This window comes from Rutilus rutilus (genome assembly GCF_951802725.1).
Source record: "Rutilus rutilus genome assembly, chromosome: 13".
Classification (NCBI taxonomy): domain Eukaryota; kingdom Metazoa; phylum Chordata; class Actinopteri; order Cypriniformes; family Leuciscidae; genus Rutilus; species Rutilus rutilus.
Window position 1 is genome coordinate 15,884,056 of NC_140218.1, and position 16,608 is coordinate 15,900,663.

At 36.1% G+C, this 16,608-nt stretch overlaps 1 protein-coding gene across 1 annotated transcript in view; it reads left to right on the forward strand.

The window, feature by feature from the left end:
- dgkaa (diacylglycerol kinase, alpha a) overlaps positions 1 to 16,487 on the forward strand; it is a 31,351-nt gene extending 14,864 nt beyond the window's left edge. Inside the window, exons 4-24 of the mRNA XM_084428728.1 lie at positions 1,599 to 1,728; positions 2,959 to 3,033; positions 3,124 to 3,173; positions 3,293 to 3,367; positions 3,657 to 3,773; positions 6,578 to 6,695; positions 6,921 to 7,009; positions 7,848 to 7,967; positions 8,191 to 8,289; positions 9,577 to 9,663; positions 9,781 to 9,854; positions 9,953 to 10,027; positions 10,250 to 10,335; positions 10,434 to 10,523; positions 10,606 to 10,766; positions 10,925 to 10,989; positions 12,742 to 12,832; positions 13,193 to 13,370; positions 14,071 to 14,188; positions 14,524 to 14,584; positions 15,414 to 16,487. Of these exons, the coding sequence (XP_084284854.1) occupies positions 1,599 to 1,728; positions 2,959 to 3,033; positions 3,124 to 3,173; positions 3,293 to 3,367; positions 3,657 to 3,773; positions 6,578 to 6,695; positions 6,921 to 7,009; positions 7,848 to 7,967; positions 8,191 to 8,289; positions 9,577 to 9,663; positions 9,781 to 9,854; positions 9,953 to 10,027; positions 10,250 to 10,335; positions 10,434 to 10,523; positions 10,606 to 10,766; positions 10,925 to 10,989; positions 12,742 to 12,832; positions 13,193 to 13,370; positions 14,071 to 14,188; positions 14,524 to 14,584; positions 15,414 to 15,491 (2,037 nt within the window). The 3' untranslated portion in view covers positions 15,492 to 16,487. The remainder of the gene's footprint in view (positions 1 to 1,598; positions 1,729 to 2,958; positions 3,034 to 3,123; positions 3,174 to 3,292; positions 3,368 to 3,656; positions 3,774 to 6,577; positions 6,696 to 6,920; positions 7,010 to 7,847; positions 7,968 to 8,190; positions 8,290 to 9,576; positions 9,664 to 9,780; positions 9,855 to 9,952; positions 10,028 to 10,249; positions 10,336 to 10,433; positions 10,524 to 10,605; positions 10,767 to 10,924; positions 10,990 to 12,741; positions 12,833 to 13,192; positions 13,371 to 14,070; positions 14,189 to 14,523; positions 14,585 to 15,413) is intronic.
- The last annotated feature ends 121 nt before the right edge of the window (positions 16,488 to 16,608 follow it).

Consider the following 16,608-nt stretch of genomic DNA (forward strand, 5'->3'; position numbering starts at 1 on the left):
CGAAGCTGCTAAGGACACAAGTTGTTGTAGCTCCGCCCTCTGTGCCGGGAGCAGCAGCTCATTTGCATTTAAAGGGACACACACAAAAATGGTGCGTTTTTGCTCACCCTCAAAAAATTACAAATTTAACATGTTATATAAAAATATCTGTGGGGTATTTTGAGCTAAAACTTCACATACACACATGGTCAACATGGTCAAAACTTTACTGAAGAAAAAACTGTGACACATTCATCTACATGCTACATTACTACAAGTAAAAAATCTAATATGAGAGAGAATCAAATACATCAGGCTTTTGTGAGGAACATTTATTTGATCTCCCAATCATCAAAATATTGCATTGAATTATGTTTTGCTCCTCACAATAAAAACTACAGAGTTTTGATCATAAAACTTTCAAGCATTAAAATATCATCTTACTAAAACATATTATTGGGAGATACAGTGACAACTGATATTTATATGCATTTTATGCAAGCAGTCTTGTATACTGTTATAAATAGCTCATTGATTTACATTCCAAGCTATCAGAATTTCATCTTAATTTTTGACCATATAGATAACAGCATCTGTGCCAAATTGCATATCTTTGCTCAGTTTGGGCCTTTGAATAAAACAGTTTTTTTTCTTCCTTAAGTGTGAGCTCCATATTCTCACTACTATATTGGCCATAAAAGCCTGATGTATCAAAAATGATACAGCACATACAAAATATATGCCAACTTTTTATTATTATTATTATTTTTAGATTTTGTCTTAAGGTTCAATAAACTGTTCATCCTTGTCCAGAGCATGAAAAGCTATGTGCCCTAACCCCAAGTTTAAACAACAGGAAGTGCAGTGTAATACGGGAAGACTTTGCTCAGAAGTCGCGGAATTGTTGCTCTAAAAGATTTGCTATTCAGACATGCTCATATGACAAAGATTTGTTCAGTATACCTGATCTGTGCACGAGTTTTTCAGCTGACTGTGTGCTGACTTGGCTCTCAAATACTTTAAATCAATGTATAAGAGTTTTGTTTCAGTAAATTATGTGTTTATCTCATTCTGAGCGTTATATCTTGCTTGTTTTGGGGGACTAAAACAAAGTAAACACTGAATTATGTCATGGAAATCTTATGTTCTGTATGTCAAAATGGGGAGAGTATGTGACATAGCATAACATAGCCTTGGTTTTCCTTTTTTTTTTCTCCAGATAGAACAGCAGTATCCTGAGGCATTTTAAGTTTGAATACATCTTGCTGTTTTTTTTTTTTTTTTTTCTGTGTTAAGAACTAGGACAGGAACAGCAGGCACTGTTAGTAGAACTAGGATTAGGTTTGTAGTGCAGAATCTAATTGTATCTCTATTACATCCCCTTGAGAGGGTTACAGATAATTTTATGACTTTATAAGTTTCCAATAATGTGTCCGTTCTGAATGATCACCAGAATATACATTATATAAAAGCCCAATGATTTATTCAAAACACTATGTTTGTGAATTGTTCGTTTATATTTTTGTATGTGTTCTGTGTCCCTTAAATTCACAAAAGCCTTTAATGTAGCACACTCATCTTTTATTGTTCATAATGATTTTTCTTCTTCATATTCTCAGTGCATTGATGAGGAAGGTTTCCGGCTCTTCCTGAAGACATATTTGGAGGTGGAGGACTTCCCAACAAATCTGTGCCAGCGGCTATTCAAATCCTTCCAGAACTCAGAGTCGGCAAAATCAGATGAAAACAGTGGGTCATGTATAGGCTTTTATATGTACATGTCCATGCGGATATACACTACCGTTCAAAAATTTGGGGTCAGTTCTTTTTTGTAATAACCTTTATTCAGCAAGGCTGGACTGGCCATCTGTCCAGGGTGCTTTCCCCTGCCTCTGGTCTGAGAAACTGGGATATGCTCCAGCCCTATGACTTTAGAAGGTCATGTAAGGAATAGAGAGAGAGAGAGAGATGAATGCATCCTTGCTTTATTCAGCATTCAATTAAATAATTTAAAAAAGTGACTAAATATATTTATAATGTTTTAAATTAAAACTTTTTTAAACTTTCCATTCATCAAATAATCCTGAAAAAAAAGAAAATCACAGTTTCCACAAAAATATTAAGCAGTTTCTTGAGCAGCTAATCAACATATTAGAATGATTTCTGAAGGATATCATGACACTGAAGACTGGAGTAATGATGCTGAAATGTCAGCTTTGCCATCTATTAAAATTATAAATTAAAATATATTAAAAATAGAAAACAGTTATTTGAGATTGTAATCATATTTCACAATATTACTCTTTTTAGTGTAGTTTTGATCAGATAAATGCAGGCTTGGTAAAAATAAGAAAATCTTACTGACACCAAACTTTTGAATGATACTGTACGTGTATAAACAAATATGTTCATTGTTTGATTTTTAAATGAATTTTTAATGCTATTACTTAATTTTGAAAAATGACCTGTCACATCAGGAATTATTCTTGGTAACACTTTATTTGGTAACACTTTATTTTACAGTGGCCTTGTTACATATGTTACATGTACTTACCATAGTAATAACAGTAAATTATGCATAATTGCATGCAACTAACCCTCAACCAAACCCTAATTCTACCCTAACTCTATAGTAAGTTTATGTAGTTGCTTATTATTGCTCAGTACTTAGATATATAATTACACTGTAAAATAAAGTGTAACCCTTTATTTTAAGGTGACGTAGGTACACATTACTACATGTACTTACTATAGTAATAACAGTCAATTATGCAGAATTAAAAGTAACTAACCCTAAACCAAACCTTAACCCTAACCGTAACTCAATAACAAGTACAATGTAACTATGTCACCTTTTAATAAAGTGAAACCTTATTCTTTTACTCTAACGCTTAAAAAGCCCTGTTTAAAATAATCAAACCAATGAAATAAACAATTTCTTGTATTGTGAATAAATATATATCTTTGTTTCTCTTTAAGGGGAAGTCTTTCTGAAGGATGTATCCTGTTATTTCTCTCTCCTGGAAGATGGGCAGCCCAGGGACAAACTGGAATGTAAATCTCAATTATAATTTTTTTGCCACTTCAAATATTTAATGATTGTTGACAACTTTGCAATACATGCCCATGTTTTTCCCTTCACAGTTGCCTTTAGACTCTATGACAGAGATGGCAACGGTGTTCTGGACAGTTCGGTGGGTGGTCTTAGCCTGAAATATAATCCATTTCCAATTCCTCATTATGTAACTAAATCATTGTGCTCAAATTGCATCTTTTAGTAATATCTGTAACCAATCATGTTTCCGTGAAACAGGAAGTGGACCGCATTATTGCCCAGATGATGCATGCTGCAGATTACCTTGGTTGGGATGTGTCTGAACTGAGGCCTGTGAGTTGTATTTTGTTTGTGTGTGTGTGTAACATTTTCCAAGAAGAAGTGAAATGCCTATGCGCTCAACATGACTTTTTCCATCTTAACCACACCCTGTTGAAGAGACATTCCTCCCTCATATAGCATGAATCAACTTGTCATGGAGCAAAATAAGAAACGGAAAAAAATTATCTGACAAGATATTTGCATAATGTTACTCCTTATGATTCAAATGATTCCCTGAGGTGAACATTTAGTTACATCATGTACATGTTACAACTGAAATGCACTTTGTGATTGTTCTCAGGTGCTGAAGGACATGATGACAGCGATTGACGCAGATAGCAGTGGAACGGTGTCATTACAGGAATGGGTGGAGGGGGGGATGAATAACGTCCCGCTACTGGTTTTACTGGGACTGAAGGTAGGAAAACACAAGTACAGATTCTCACACAGTTTCAGATGCAAAGTCATAGAGCTGCGGTGCTATTTTTGGAGTGTACAAGACTATTCCTCAGATTACACTGCTCAGAAGGAGTGGCAAAAGGGAACAGAGAAAACAATGTAAAAATGTAGTTGATGTATGTATTTATTGCGCTCTTTCTATCCGAGGACACATCCGATTCTGTTGTGTCTCTCAGCCTCACAATAGCGTAACAAAGGTCTGCTGACTTTGCACTAGTTAAGAGTCAGTGACACTTCTAACACATGCTTTGCTTGCATGCACGCACACACTTATTTGCACGACCACATGAACATTAGCAGTATTTTTCATTTTATATTTAATTTGATTTGTATTATTTAAATTTGTCATTTATTTGATTCATTTAATTGTATTTATCATCATATTAAAATGATCATGTTTAATTAATTTATTTTAACCCTGGTGCAACAGTGACACTTCTAACACAAGCTTGCATGCATGTACCCGCTTATATGCGCAACCGAATCACATTAGCAGTATTTTTTTTTTTTTCATTTAAAACTTTAAGAATTTGTCAGTGATAAATATTATCTATTAATCTAAATATTGCAGCACATGCCTGTGGTGGTTCCCAACCAGACGGAAACAAAAAACATACTAGCAGTGTGCTATGCAAAACACAAATCCCGTGCATCTCAGTAGCACGCCATGCGTAGGATCTACTTTACATAACATCTCACTAAAATAAGCATGCATCTAAAGAAGGCATTTATTCAGAATATCCCTGACATGCATCTTTCCACACAAGCCACTTGACAGCTTTAAAATGCAAGTTCAAGCTGGCATCCAGCAAGTAAGGCTAGAGCAGTAGGTGGCTTCACACTTCACACCAAGACTCCTGTCTGTCCGCACTGTGCCAGTGCATGACCTGGAGACAAGCCACAGAGTTAACTGCCACGACTAAATACACCTTAATATAATAAAAACCAATGTTCAACCCTTAAATTCTAAGCTAATGTCACTTTCACAGTTAAACCACATACACAGTCAATGCGGAAGTTGTTTTTAAGACCAACGGTCACAGTCAGCTACTCATAGATCACATAGATTATTTTATTCACAGAAGGGCTAACATGAATTTAGTCGTCCTAAACTCATATTCCTGACTGTCTTGCGTTTGTGATCCAGAGCTTTGTAACCATGTATCAAAGCCAGGGACTTCCCCGTGTGCTATTTCTACCTGCCCAAGCAACGCACGAGGGCTATGCTGAGCCATTGGGCACAGTTACAGCTTGGCTGTGTGGGCTACAGTTTCTGTCCTCTTGTTCAGCCGCCTGAAGTTCCCGCCTGAGTCATACAAACCAATAATATGATAAATTATTAATAATTCTCTGATGTGACTGCATGAGTCAGTGTCCTTAGCCCACCCTAACCACCTCCAGCTGGCCATTGAATTCATAAAAAAAAATTGCCAGTAGGTGTAAGATAAGGAAGCAATGTGAAATAAACAAGACAACACTCATTGTCTCAATGGTAAATCGCACCTGTTTAAAAAATGGGAGAATATTTTAAAGTGTCTGAAGATTAAAAGGTCATAAACACAAACTGGATAAAATGTAGGTACAACTATATGACGAGATGCTGTATGTAAATTGTCCACATGCCCATAGATATGGTTATTAATATTGTTTTCTGTGCTGTGGATTTTTGTTTTAATATGTTTTGTTTGAAATAACTAAAATGTTTAATAAAAATAATATATAAAAAAAACAAGACAACACTCATGTGAGTCACTGAAAGTGGTAAAAAAAACACTTTCCACTGATTATCATTTTATTCACGGTTATGTCGTCATCTGTACCTTAAATAGATGAGTACTTTTTGTGTGGTGCAAAAAACACCAAAAAGCATCAGAGTAATTAATGTGAGTCATGTGCTTTAATTCAAGTCTTCTGAAGTCATACGATAGCATAAGGATGAGTAAGGATTTGCAAAATGTTCCATCCAGAGTAAGCTATGACTTAGTTGAACTCAAGAACCGAATCTGTGAATAAATGAGACGATTCTTTTCATTAAAACAAATTAGCCTTTTCACAAATCAAACAGATTAATTCATGAATCACAAATTGTTCATGAATCGTGATTTATAGTGAGATTTTGCAGAAAGCAGATTTCTGTTGGGTCAACATGGCGAACCTGCATGTTGCGAAATCTGTGTGGGGAAAACTTTCGCCCTCACGTGAAATTCTCAATCGTACAGATTCCTATTGAAATGACTGGATTTCGCTCATGAAACTTCACTGAATTTGAATATGAGTTCATGTTTTCACACCTTTATTGACTCGTTCACAGTGATTCTCAGGTTAACAGTTCACTGAAGGGGATAATATCACTGAATAATGACTTCAATTCGGAAGACCTGGAAAAAGTAATATGGAATACTTTTGTAGTGTTTTTGTTGTAATTGCTTGAACTATCATTGCTACACTTTTAAAGTGTGATTTTTTTTTTTTTTATATAAAATAAAAAAAAAACTATCATTTTTGCTCCACAGAAGAAAGTGCAGGTTTGAAATGACATTAGAGTGAGTGAATTATGACCGAATTAAAATTTTTGGGTAAACTTTACCTTGTCACGGGGCTATATATGTCATAGCTGTTTCTTTACCTTGTATCTACAGCAACACTCTGGTTAGAGGCACATTAAAGAATGTAAAGCCTTAGCCTCATAAAAACATATTTGATTTGGATTATCAAGAAAAACATAACCTGTTCCCTAACATGACATTTTTCCGCTTTCCCAAGATGACCCAAAGAGACGGCCAGCACCTGTGGAGGATGAAACATTTCAACAAGCCTGTGTACTGCAACGTCTGTCAGAATATGTTGCTGGGGCTCCGCAAACAGGGTCTCTGCTGCACCTGTGAGTGGAATTCTGGGTAATTTGCAAGAAATGTTCACAGATTGTTTTGCAAATGTAATCAATATTTCCAGACTGGCAAAAAAATGTTTAATTGTAACAACTAAAATGCTAAAATTGTCAAGATACAGTCCAGAAATCCAATGTATATTGTGGTTTATATACCTAGAGAATCATTTGTTTAGTTCTGATCAGTTTGGTATGACAACCATTTGCTATCATACACAGGCTGCAAATACACAGTCCATGGCCGGTGTGCAAATAAAAACCCGGCTCCTTGCACCCGCACATATGTGATGTCAAAGAAAGAGACAGGGGTAAGCACACCTTTTTTCTTTTTTTTATTTAACTTAAAACCAATATATTATAGTATATAATATATAGTAATATGCATACAACATAAATAAAATGCACAAAACCCTTTCGTGGTATCTTATATATTATATACCTTGTATATGTTATATATTAAGAAAATTATCAAATTGTTTATAATTAATTATAAAAACCTGTACTAAAATAAAACGAACAAAAAAAATGTAATACATTATTTAATAACAAGAAATAAAAAATAATACATTTTAATAAGTACATCTAGGATTATTAGGATTTTTATGAATTCTATCCATGCAAAATTGCAGTCTTGGCAAGTATCCTTGTAAACATAGTCAGTTATGTCTTAAGTGAACGTAAACAGTTGAGAAATAAAATGCATAATAGTATATTGGATCTGTGTATTAGCTCTTAAAGTGACAGCAGCCAAATATCCCTGCTGCTGTCTGTGTTTTTAATGTTAATCAAACAACAAAAGACGAAGAACAGTCACTTTTTGCTCTTGACTGAATAACTGTTTATAACTTTAATAAGGATTAATCTATGTTTCATGGCTGGTAAAAAAAAGAAAATTGCTTATTTATTTAAGTCTAATGGCTTATTTCTTAAGTCACTGTTTTTTTTTTTTTTCAACTGTGAACGTTATCCAGGTCCTGTGAAGAAACAGCATCACTAAGGTCCTTTTATTTTAAACCCGACATATTGGGCCTAGCGGAGAAGGGACCCTCCTCAAGCTTCTCCTATAAGCTTCTTTCTTTAGTACTGCCATCAAGTGGACACTGGAAATGTAAACAGCATATGTGCATCTCATTTGTTTGTATGCAGATTGCAACCCATGATTGGGTGAGCGGAAACTGTGATTCTGGGAAGTGTGACCGGTGTCAGAAGAAGATCAAGAGTTTGCACGGCCTTACTGGGAAACGCTGTGTCTGGTGTCACTCCATGGTGAGATTGGAACTTTCTGAAAAGCTACTCTACATTATACTGCTACTGAAAACCATTATATGATAAGAGATTAAATTGCTGTTAGGTAAAAAAAAAAAAAACACTGTTGATAAAATATCTCTCTCAATATCAGAAGTAGAATGTGCGTCCTAATAAAGCTGGTCATTTTGTCATATTCACTCTGACTCATAATGTTTCATTACTTTTTACTGTCCTAATTTAGAGACATGATGAGTGTGCAACCCAGGAACCCTTCGAATGTGATTGTGGCCCTTTCAGAGATCATATCTTACCACCATGGGCAATTTATCCCGTCATCAAGGTAATGCAAACAAAAGTCTCTGGAAGAAAATTCCATGGGTGCAAGTGGCAAGATTTGCAACTGTACTATACAGCAAAATACACTTAAAGGGATAGTTCACTTTGAAATAAATTTTTGATATGTTTTAGCTTACCTCAAGGGCATCCAAGATGTAGGTGTCTTTGTTTCCGCAGTAGTTTCAATTTTGATATTTTTAGGTCAAACCGTTCTTGTCTGTCAGTCATATAATGCAGGTCTATGGTCACTGTCTCAAAACACAAGCACAGAGTCCAAATTAAAACAATTCCCCATCGTCCAAATGAAACAATTCCCCATCGTAAGTACACATTGATGGCCTAAGACACGAAACGAGCGGTTTGTGTGAGAAAACGAACAGTATTTATATCGTTGTTATCTCTTGAAAACAGCACACGTCCAAATGATCTGACGGCGCGGGCGGGTATAGATATATACATAGATGTCACCTTGGCTACGGTTACGTTCCAATGAACTGCAGTAGCCAAGGCGACATCTATGTATATATCTATACCCGCCCGCGCCGGACGATGGGGAATTGTTTTAATTTGGACGATGGGGAATTGTTTTAATTTGGACTCTGTGCTTGTGTTTTGAGCCAGTGACCATAGACCTGCATTATATGACTGACAGACAAGAACGGTTTGACCTAAAAATATCAAAATTGAAACTACTGCAGAAACAAAGACACCTACATCTTGGATGCCCTTGAGGTAAGCTAAAACATATCAAAAATTAATTTCAAAGTGAACTATCCCTTTAATGCTAGGCCAGTGGTTTTCAACCAGGGGCCGGGGCTTAATATGTGGCTTTGTTTGTAGATCATCAATGATATTCTGTACACCTTTAACTGGTCATAATGTTTTGGCTCATCAGTGTATATAGATTAATGATATATAATATTTTAATTTAATATAATATAATTCTGATAATATTTTATTACATAGGGTTCCTTTGAATATTGTGTTGGATAGTGGGGGCAAAAAGGTTCAAAAGGCAAAAAAAGGTAGAGAACCACTGTGCTAGACTGTGTTTACCTAAGCGAATTACAAGACTTCCAAAAATGGATTAAAAATATGTTCCTGGTTTAGATAATAAATACTGCCTGCAAAGCTCCGTGGCTGCACAAAAGCACAACAACACCATTTGATGATAGTAAAAACAAAACATGAAGATAGTTAAAAGATTAAAGATCGGCTTACATAAAAAACATTAAACACAGATTATTTGTGATTCTCCATTGTACCTTTTGTTCTTCGTTTCCTCACATAGGAGAGGCAAAACTGCGTAAAGAACAGCTGCGCATTTTCAGGTGATGACAGTGACCACAACACTACACCTGATGGACAGGTACTACAGGTAAGACACCGCATGGACAGTCTTTTATGTTTCTGCTATCTTACCATGCAGAGACAAGAGGTACTGATACTGAATGATGGCAGTGAAACTAAAACACAACTTCCTGTCCCCAAACAGATAAACCCAATTCCTAACACTCATCCTCTTTTGGTGTTTGTGAATCCTAAAAGCGGCGGTAAACAGGGAGAAAGGTGAGAATACTTCCATCCATCCATCGTTATCTAATTGCCTATGTGTGTTAGATATGTGTATTTCACTATTTTTAATCACTAAATATGTGTTTTTACAGAATCCTTCGGAAATTCCAATACTTGTTGAATCCTCGGCAGGTTTATAACCTTTCCAGTGGTGGGCCAGGTCCAGGGTAAGGAATTCTCCACCATTTTTAGCATACATACATATTTATTTGTGCCCTGCATCCGCTTGGTTGAACTTCTGGAAAACAAAACTATTAAAAATGGACTAAAGATAAAAAATGCATGATATCATCCACATTTTAGTTTTGTAGATGTGGATGGTCTTAAATTAACTGAAGCTTGAAGAAGCTCAAAGTGGTAATCTATATGATGTTCTGTTTCCAAACCAGGTTATGTTTCTTCAGAGATCTGCCGAACTTTAGAATATTAGTTTGTGGAGGTGATGGCACAGTGGGCTGGATCCTGGACGCTATAGGTTAGAAACTAAATCAAACATACTTCCTGTGACATCACTGTGAATGTGTAATGCTCTCATTTCCCTTTCAACCAACTGTTCTTTTCAATTCCTCAAAGATAAAGCCAACCTGCCAGTGCGCCCCCCAGTGGCCGTGCTTCCTCTTGGCACAGGAAATGATCTTGCACGCTGTCTCCGATGGGGCGGAGGTGAGGACAGAAGCTGAACTTGTAACTTGAACATGTGCCTATATGTCTATATTTAGTGTCTCTCACGGTTATGATGCTGTAGGTTATGACGGGATGGATCTGGGCCGGATCCTGAAGGACATTGAGGGCAGTTCTGTGGTGCAGATGGATCGCTGGAGCGTACAGGTGACCCTGGAGGACAGTAAGGAGAGAGGTGATCCTGTTCCCTACGAAATCATCAACAACTATTTCTCCATTGGAGTGGTAAGACACATACAGTACAGCATTCATCTGAAATCATCTAATACATTACCTTTTAGGTAGTTTCAAGACCCTCATTTTCTTTCTGTGCTTTTCCTGCCAATATAATTATATTTGTAAAAAATAAAAAATTATCTCTGTGTTGGTTGTGTCTGGAACAGGATGCCTCCATTGCTCACCGCTTCCACACCATGAGGGAGAAACATCCACAGAAGTTTAACAGCAGGTGAGCATGTCACACACGAAACCTATTTCTTTACAATATTTTCTTAAAAATAATATTAATAATATGCACAAAATCCATCACCTAATTTTAGTAGTTATGATATACAAAAATAACTCAGTCTTGGCCTTTTATAATTATGCTGTGTTTGTAAACATGGCGTATGTCTAATGTCCATTAAAATGCACATTGGTTCTGAACCATGGATCTGATGTAAATTTTTTATCATTTTTTTTAATCAATTACAGTTCTTTAAAAAGTTAATGAAAACATTGTAGGTTTAAGGATGTTATAAATCAAGTGATTTTCTTGAAAAAAAAAAATATATATATATATATATATACAGTGCAATGCATAAGTGAATACACCCATGCTAAAGTTGACTAAAAAGAGGAATAAAAAATCATATTTTGGAAATTGAACTTAATGCCTTAATTTAAAAAATTAGGAAAAATCCAACCTTTAAGGACACCAATTTTCTTTGTGAATGAATAATGTATCGTAAATAAATAAATGTTCTTCCTTAAAATACATGGTGCATAACTGAGTACACCCCTATGTTAAATTCCCATAGAGGCAGGCAGATTTTTATTTTTAAGTATTTAAAAAAAAAAAAAAGTAGGATACTATGCATCCTGATAAAGTTCCCTTGGCCTCTGGAATTAAAATAGCCCCACATCATCACATAGCATTCACCATACCTAGAGATTGGCATGGGGTACTTTCCATAAGATCATCTCTCAATGCAAATCAAACTAGCTATCAGGCTAACTGAAATAAAATCATGCCAATCTCTAGGTATGGTGAAGGCTATGTGATGATGTGGGGCTATTTTAATTCCAAAGGCCAAGGGAACTTTATCAGGATGCATAGTATCCTAAAAAAAATTAAAAAAATAAAAAAAAATAAAAAAATCTGCCTGCCTCTATGGGAATTTAACATAGGGGTGTACTCAGTTATGCACCATGTATTTTAAGGAAGAACATTTATTTATTTACGATACATTATTCATTCACAAAGAAAATTGGTGTCCTTAAAGGTTGGATTTTTCCTAATTTTTTAAATTAAGGCATTAAGTTCAATTTCCAAAATATGATTTTTTATTCCTCTTTTTAGTCAACTTTAGCATGGGTGTATTCACTTATGCATTGCACTGTATATATATATTAATGCCTTTATTCAGCAAGGGCACATTCAAATTAAACAAAAGTGACAGTAAAAACCATTGCATTGTTTAAAAAAAATCACTTTCTTTTCATCAAAGAATCCTGAAAAATGTTTCACAGTTTCCACAAAAATATTAAGTAGCACAACCATTTTCAACATATGAATGAATGATTTCTGAAGGATCATGTGACACTGAAGACTGGAGTAATGATGCTGAATATTCAGCTTTGTTATAACAGGAATAAATTAAATTTTAAATATATTCAAATAGAAAACACTTATTTAAAATTTTTATAATATTTCACAATATTACTGTTTTACTTATAGCATAAAAGACTTCTGTCAAAAACATAAAAAAATCTTACTGACACATGTAATAGTGTATACATGTAATAAATGTCTGATTTATTTCTTTTTCCTTTTCTCTTTTTGAAAAGAAGTTTGCCTTAGCAGCATCCAATTTAATAACCATATGACCAAAAAACATAAACCATAAAAAAAAACTCCAGAGAAAATGTTCTAAAAAAGGTCTGCGGCCACAAAAAGAGTTTGTGGCTTTCCCTTCATGCATATATATCTTTCTTTCAGGATGAAGAACAAACTGTGGTATTTTGAATTTGCCACGTCTGAGACAATCTCAGCATCTTGTAAAAAACTCAAGGAGTGTCTCACCATTGAGGTAAGAAAAAAAGAAGATCACACTCCCATGAGAGTTCAAAGAGGTCCCTTGTCCCTTCTTCCCTTGTGCTGAAAGCATCATCAAAAATGCCCATCAAAAAGCATCATCTAAAAAGCATGAGCACAGTAAGGGCATTAGAGTGATAACACCTGTTATTAACCTGCTTTTGGTATTAGTCGTCTGTCACAGCTCAAAGCAGGCCCATTTTAATCTACCAGATCAGGGGCATTCATTCAGAATATGAAGCAAATGCAATTCATTACTTAAAAATCTGCTTATGCACGAATTCGCCTTGAAATGATTTTTAAAATGGAAAAAGTAACGGACCTGACCCCAGCGCCTCTGTCTGGCCTTATCCAGTGTTGCGGGAACCAGTTGGATCTCAGTTGTCTTTCTCTGGAGGGAATTGCCGTCCTCAACATTCCCAGCATGCACGGTGGCTCCAACCTGTGGGGTGAAGCCAAAAAAAGTGAAAGAACGGACCAGGACTTGCCTGAGGTCATAGTAGACCCTGAAGTCTTAAAAGTGAGCCCGCAAGGTACGTTATATATAGGGAGAAACCTATAAAGCCCCTATTATGCTATTTTAAAAGATCCTAATTTTGTATTGGATGTCTCCTACAATATGTTTACACACATTCCAAGGTCAAAAAACACTTTAATTTTCTCATAATATACACTGCAGCATCACATCTTTTACCTTCTTTCCGAGAGCCGACTCTACTCTGATTGGTTAGATGACCCAATCTGATGTGATTGGTGTACAGCGTGTCGGAAACGAAACCCACATTACCATATCTGAACTTCAGCTCCGGAGGCTTTCTCAGCACTTGTATAGACAATGATACGAACAGTAATGATTACCGTATCCTCATCCTTTGGAAGTGCACGCGATGTGGATTTGCTTTCACAGCGCAGATAATAGTGTATTCATGACATGTTGACAACACTAACCAAACTCTTCCAGGCCTCAGCTACAACTGAAGACCATAGGCTGGCATTATGCGAAATTGTTGTAAACCTACCTTGGTTTGTGCAGGAAGTAAGACTGGAATGACTGACGACTTGTTTCAGGCAGTTCAGAATCATTTATTTCTTTTGGGTGTCTATAACTCCATTTATTGTGCATTTTGGTCTTTGAAACTTCACACATGACATAAATGGTCATTTCCGAAAAAGCATAACAGGGGCACTGAATTGAAGGTTATCCAAAACACTCAACAGACTGTCTCCAAACAGACATGAGCGATAAACGTGTGGAGTTGGTGGGATTGGAAGGAGCCATGGAGATGGGACAGATATACACAGGGCTGAAGAGCGCAGTCCGGCTTGCCAAAACATCTCAGATTACCATCAGGTGAGACAAACTTACCAACAAATGTCAGCTATGGATGTCTTTAAACAAGCTCTTACTGGCACAAACAAGTCAAGACATGCTCAGACATGCTCATCACTGTCAGTCTGCATTCCCTGCATTTACATACTCGTTCGCATTTTATTCAAAAGTAAAATATTCAATTTACATCCCATTAATTCTTTTGTCATTTTTCATTGTTAACCATTATTGAGTCTTATGATGTGAATGTGTGTTTAGTCACCCCAAGCAATTGTGCATTATATCATTCACTCATTATTTTTGCTTCTAAAAATGTTACCCAAGTGTTTTATTCAAAAATGCACACTCATTTATAGGACAAAGAAGCCTTTGCCAATGCAGATAGATGGAGAGCCGTGGATGCAGCCACCTTGTACCGTAAGTGTCTACCACTTTCAAAATACTACCTTTCTACACATGAGTCATTCCAATCTGTTCACTATAAAGATTTATTCAGATTCATACACTGATTTGTTCAGTGACCCTTTCTGCAGATTACATTGTAAGTGGTGAGAAGTGAGTATGGCCCTGTCCCGAATGGAACCCTAAGCACTCGCGGTCTTCCTCTGAGTCCGCACTTTCGTGACGTAATGCCGCTTTGACTGTCGGGAAGAAGTCTGCTGCGGAGTAGATACGGAGTATCAAGTAGGGTTGGGCGATATATCTCATGACATTGTTAGGCGCATCTCGTCAGTAAAGCCGGTTCCTTGATTAGTAGTAAATCGCCATCACCTGCTTTCAGATGGAGCGGCATTCACTACAAAGAGCCGTAGTTAACTGACAAGCTGAGCCATATCGCATTAATTATCGCAGGCGATACGTCCGCGATATTAATGCGATATGGCTCAGCTTGTCATGCCGCAAATCGACCACATGGGGGCGCTCGAGAGCACCCTTCTTAGATCTAAAAATGACAAATGGGACACGCTGTGGTCTCATGGACTTAACGGACACGCGCACGCGCGTGGCAGCCATTGTAAGTCCACAAGACCGAAAGTGCACATGAAGTGTGCCATTTGGGACAGGGCCTATATTTTGTGTTTTATGAGTGAGTCATTATTAATGTCTTATTAAAATGTGCGTTTCAACAAATCTAATAAGGGACATAAACTGTGTTTAAGCATCATGAGTGTTGTTTCCAAATGATAAAAAAATATTACACACAATAACTTGTGTTATTTTAACCATTTTTATTTTACTTCCTCAGATTCACATCACACATAAGAACCAAGCTAGTATGATGATGGGCCCTCAAGCCAAATCTGGCTTCTTCAACCTGAAATAGAGTTTACCTTCGCTTGAGGATCATCCATATCACTTCAAAACTGTGTGTGCATTAACAAGGACTGAGTCTGAAGCCAGTGAAAGTTTAAAGCGATTATGTAAATTTTGCAACAAATGTTTACTAAGGTTTTAGCTCTTACTCAGACCCTTGTGTTTTAGGAGATTATCCTTAGATTAGGTACACACATTTCACTTGTTCACCTTAATATCAATTATGCCCTCTTTAAAGAAATGTAGTGCTCTTAAACAGTAGGTCATTCAATCATTTTTGCATGCTTTTTTTTTTTTTTTTGCTGTGGTATACATATATCATATGCACAGGTCATTCCAAGTACATATGTTGAATATTTGTTTTAAGGTTATGTAGATATACATAGAAATATGCATCACTCCAAAGCATCCAGTGAATGAAGGTTTGATGCACAGTGACTTTGCTGTAAGATTAGAAACAGATCTGCATTAACTCTGCACTGCGCTTTTTGTTTTTCCTTTATATATGTTTTTTTCTCAGCTAAGCCTAAATCTTCTGTTGCTTCTGCAGTTACTAATCATGAATGTCAAGATTAATCCAAGGTGCCAGCGTGCTCTTTGCCAGAACAATGACTAGATTTAGCAAATCAAAAGCTGAAGAGCTTGATGAGACATCTAATTTATTTGCTGTTAAATTGAACACCTAAAATAGTAGGTGTAATATTTAGATAATATATTAAAACAAAATCCATGGTATGCTAATTAATTGTATTAGGTTTCATTGTAGCCTATCAAGAATGTATTGAGTCAGTTGTGTACTGTTTTTGCAACATTTCATACATTTCAATGGTGATAGGTCTGTTATTCTATTTTCTTCTGATAACTCAATGGACAAAATCCTAAAGGTTTTAGATTGCACACTGCAAATGAATGGCCCCCTGGCAAGCTTTATAATTCTGTGTTGTTCCTGAGAATGTAGAGGATCTATTAATTTTGTGAATGTGTCTGAATAAACGTTTCAATGTTACATCTTTTCTTCTTTTTTCATCATTTGCCACAACGTTCATAAGATGTTTTATCGCATATAAGCACTAGAGGGCGCCATCAGTTTGAACAATTTTACACCAGCCTGATCAAGCATCGGGTTC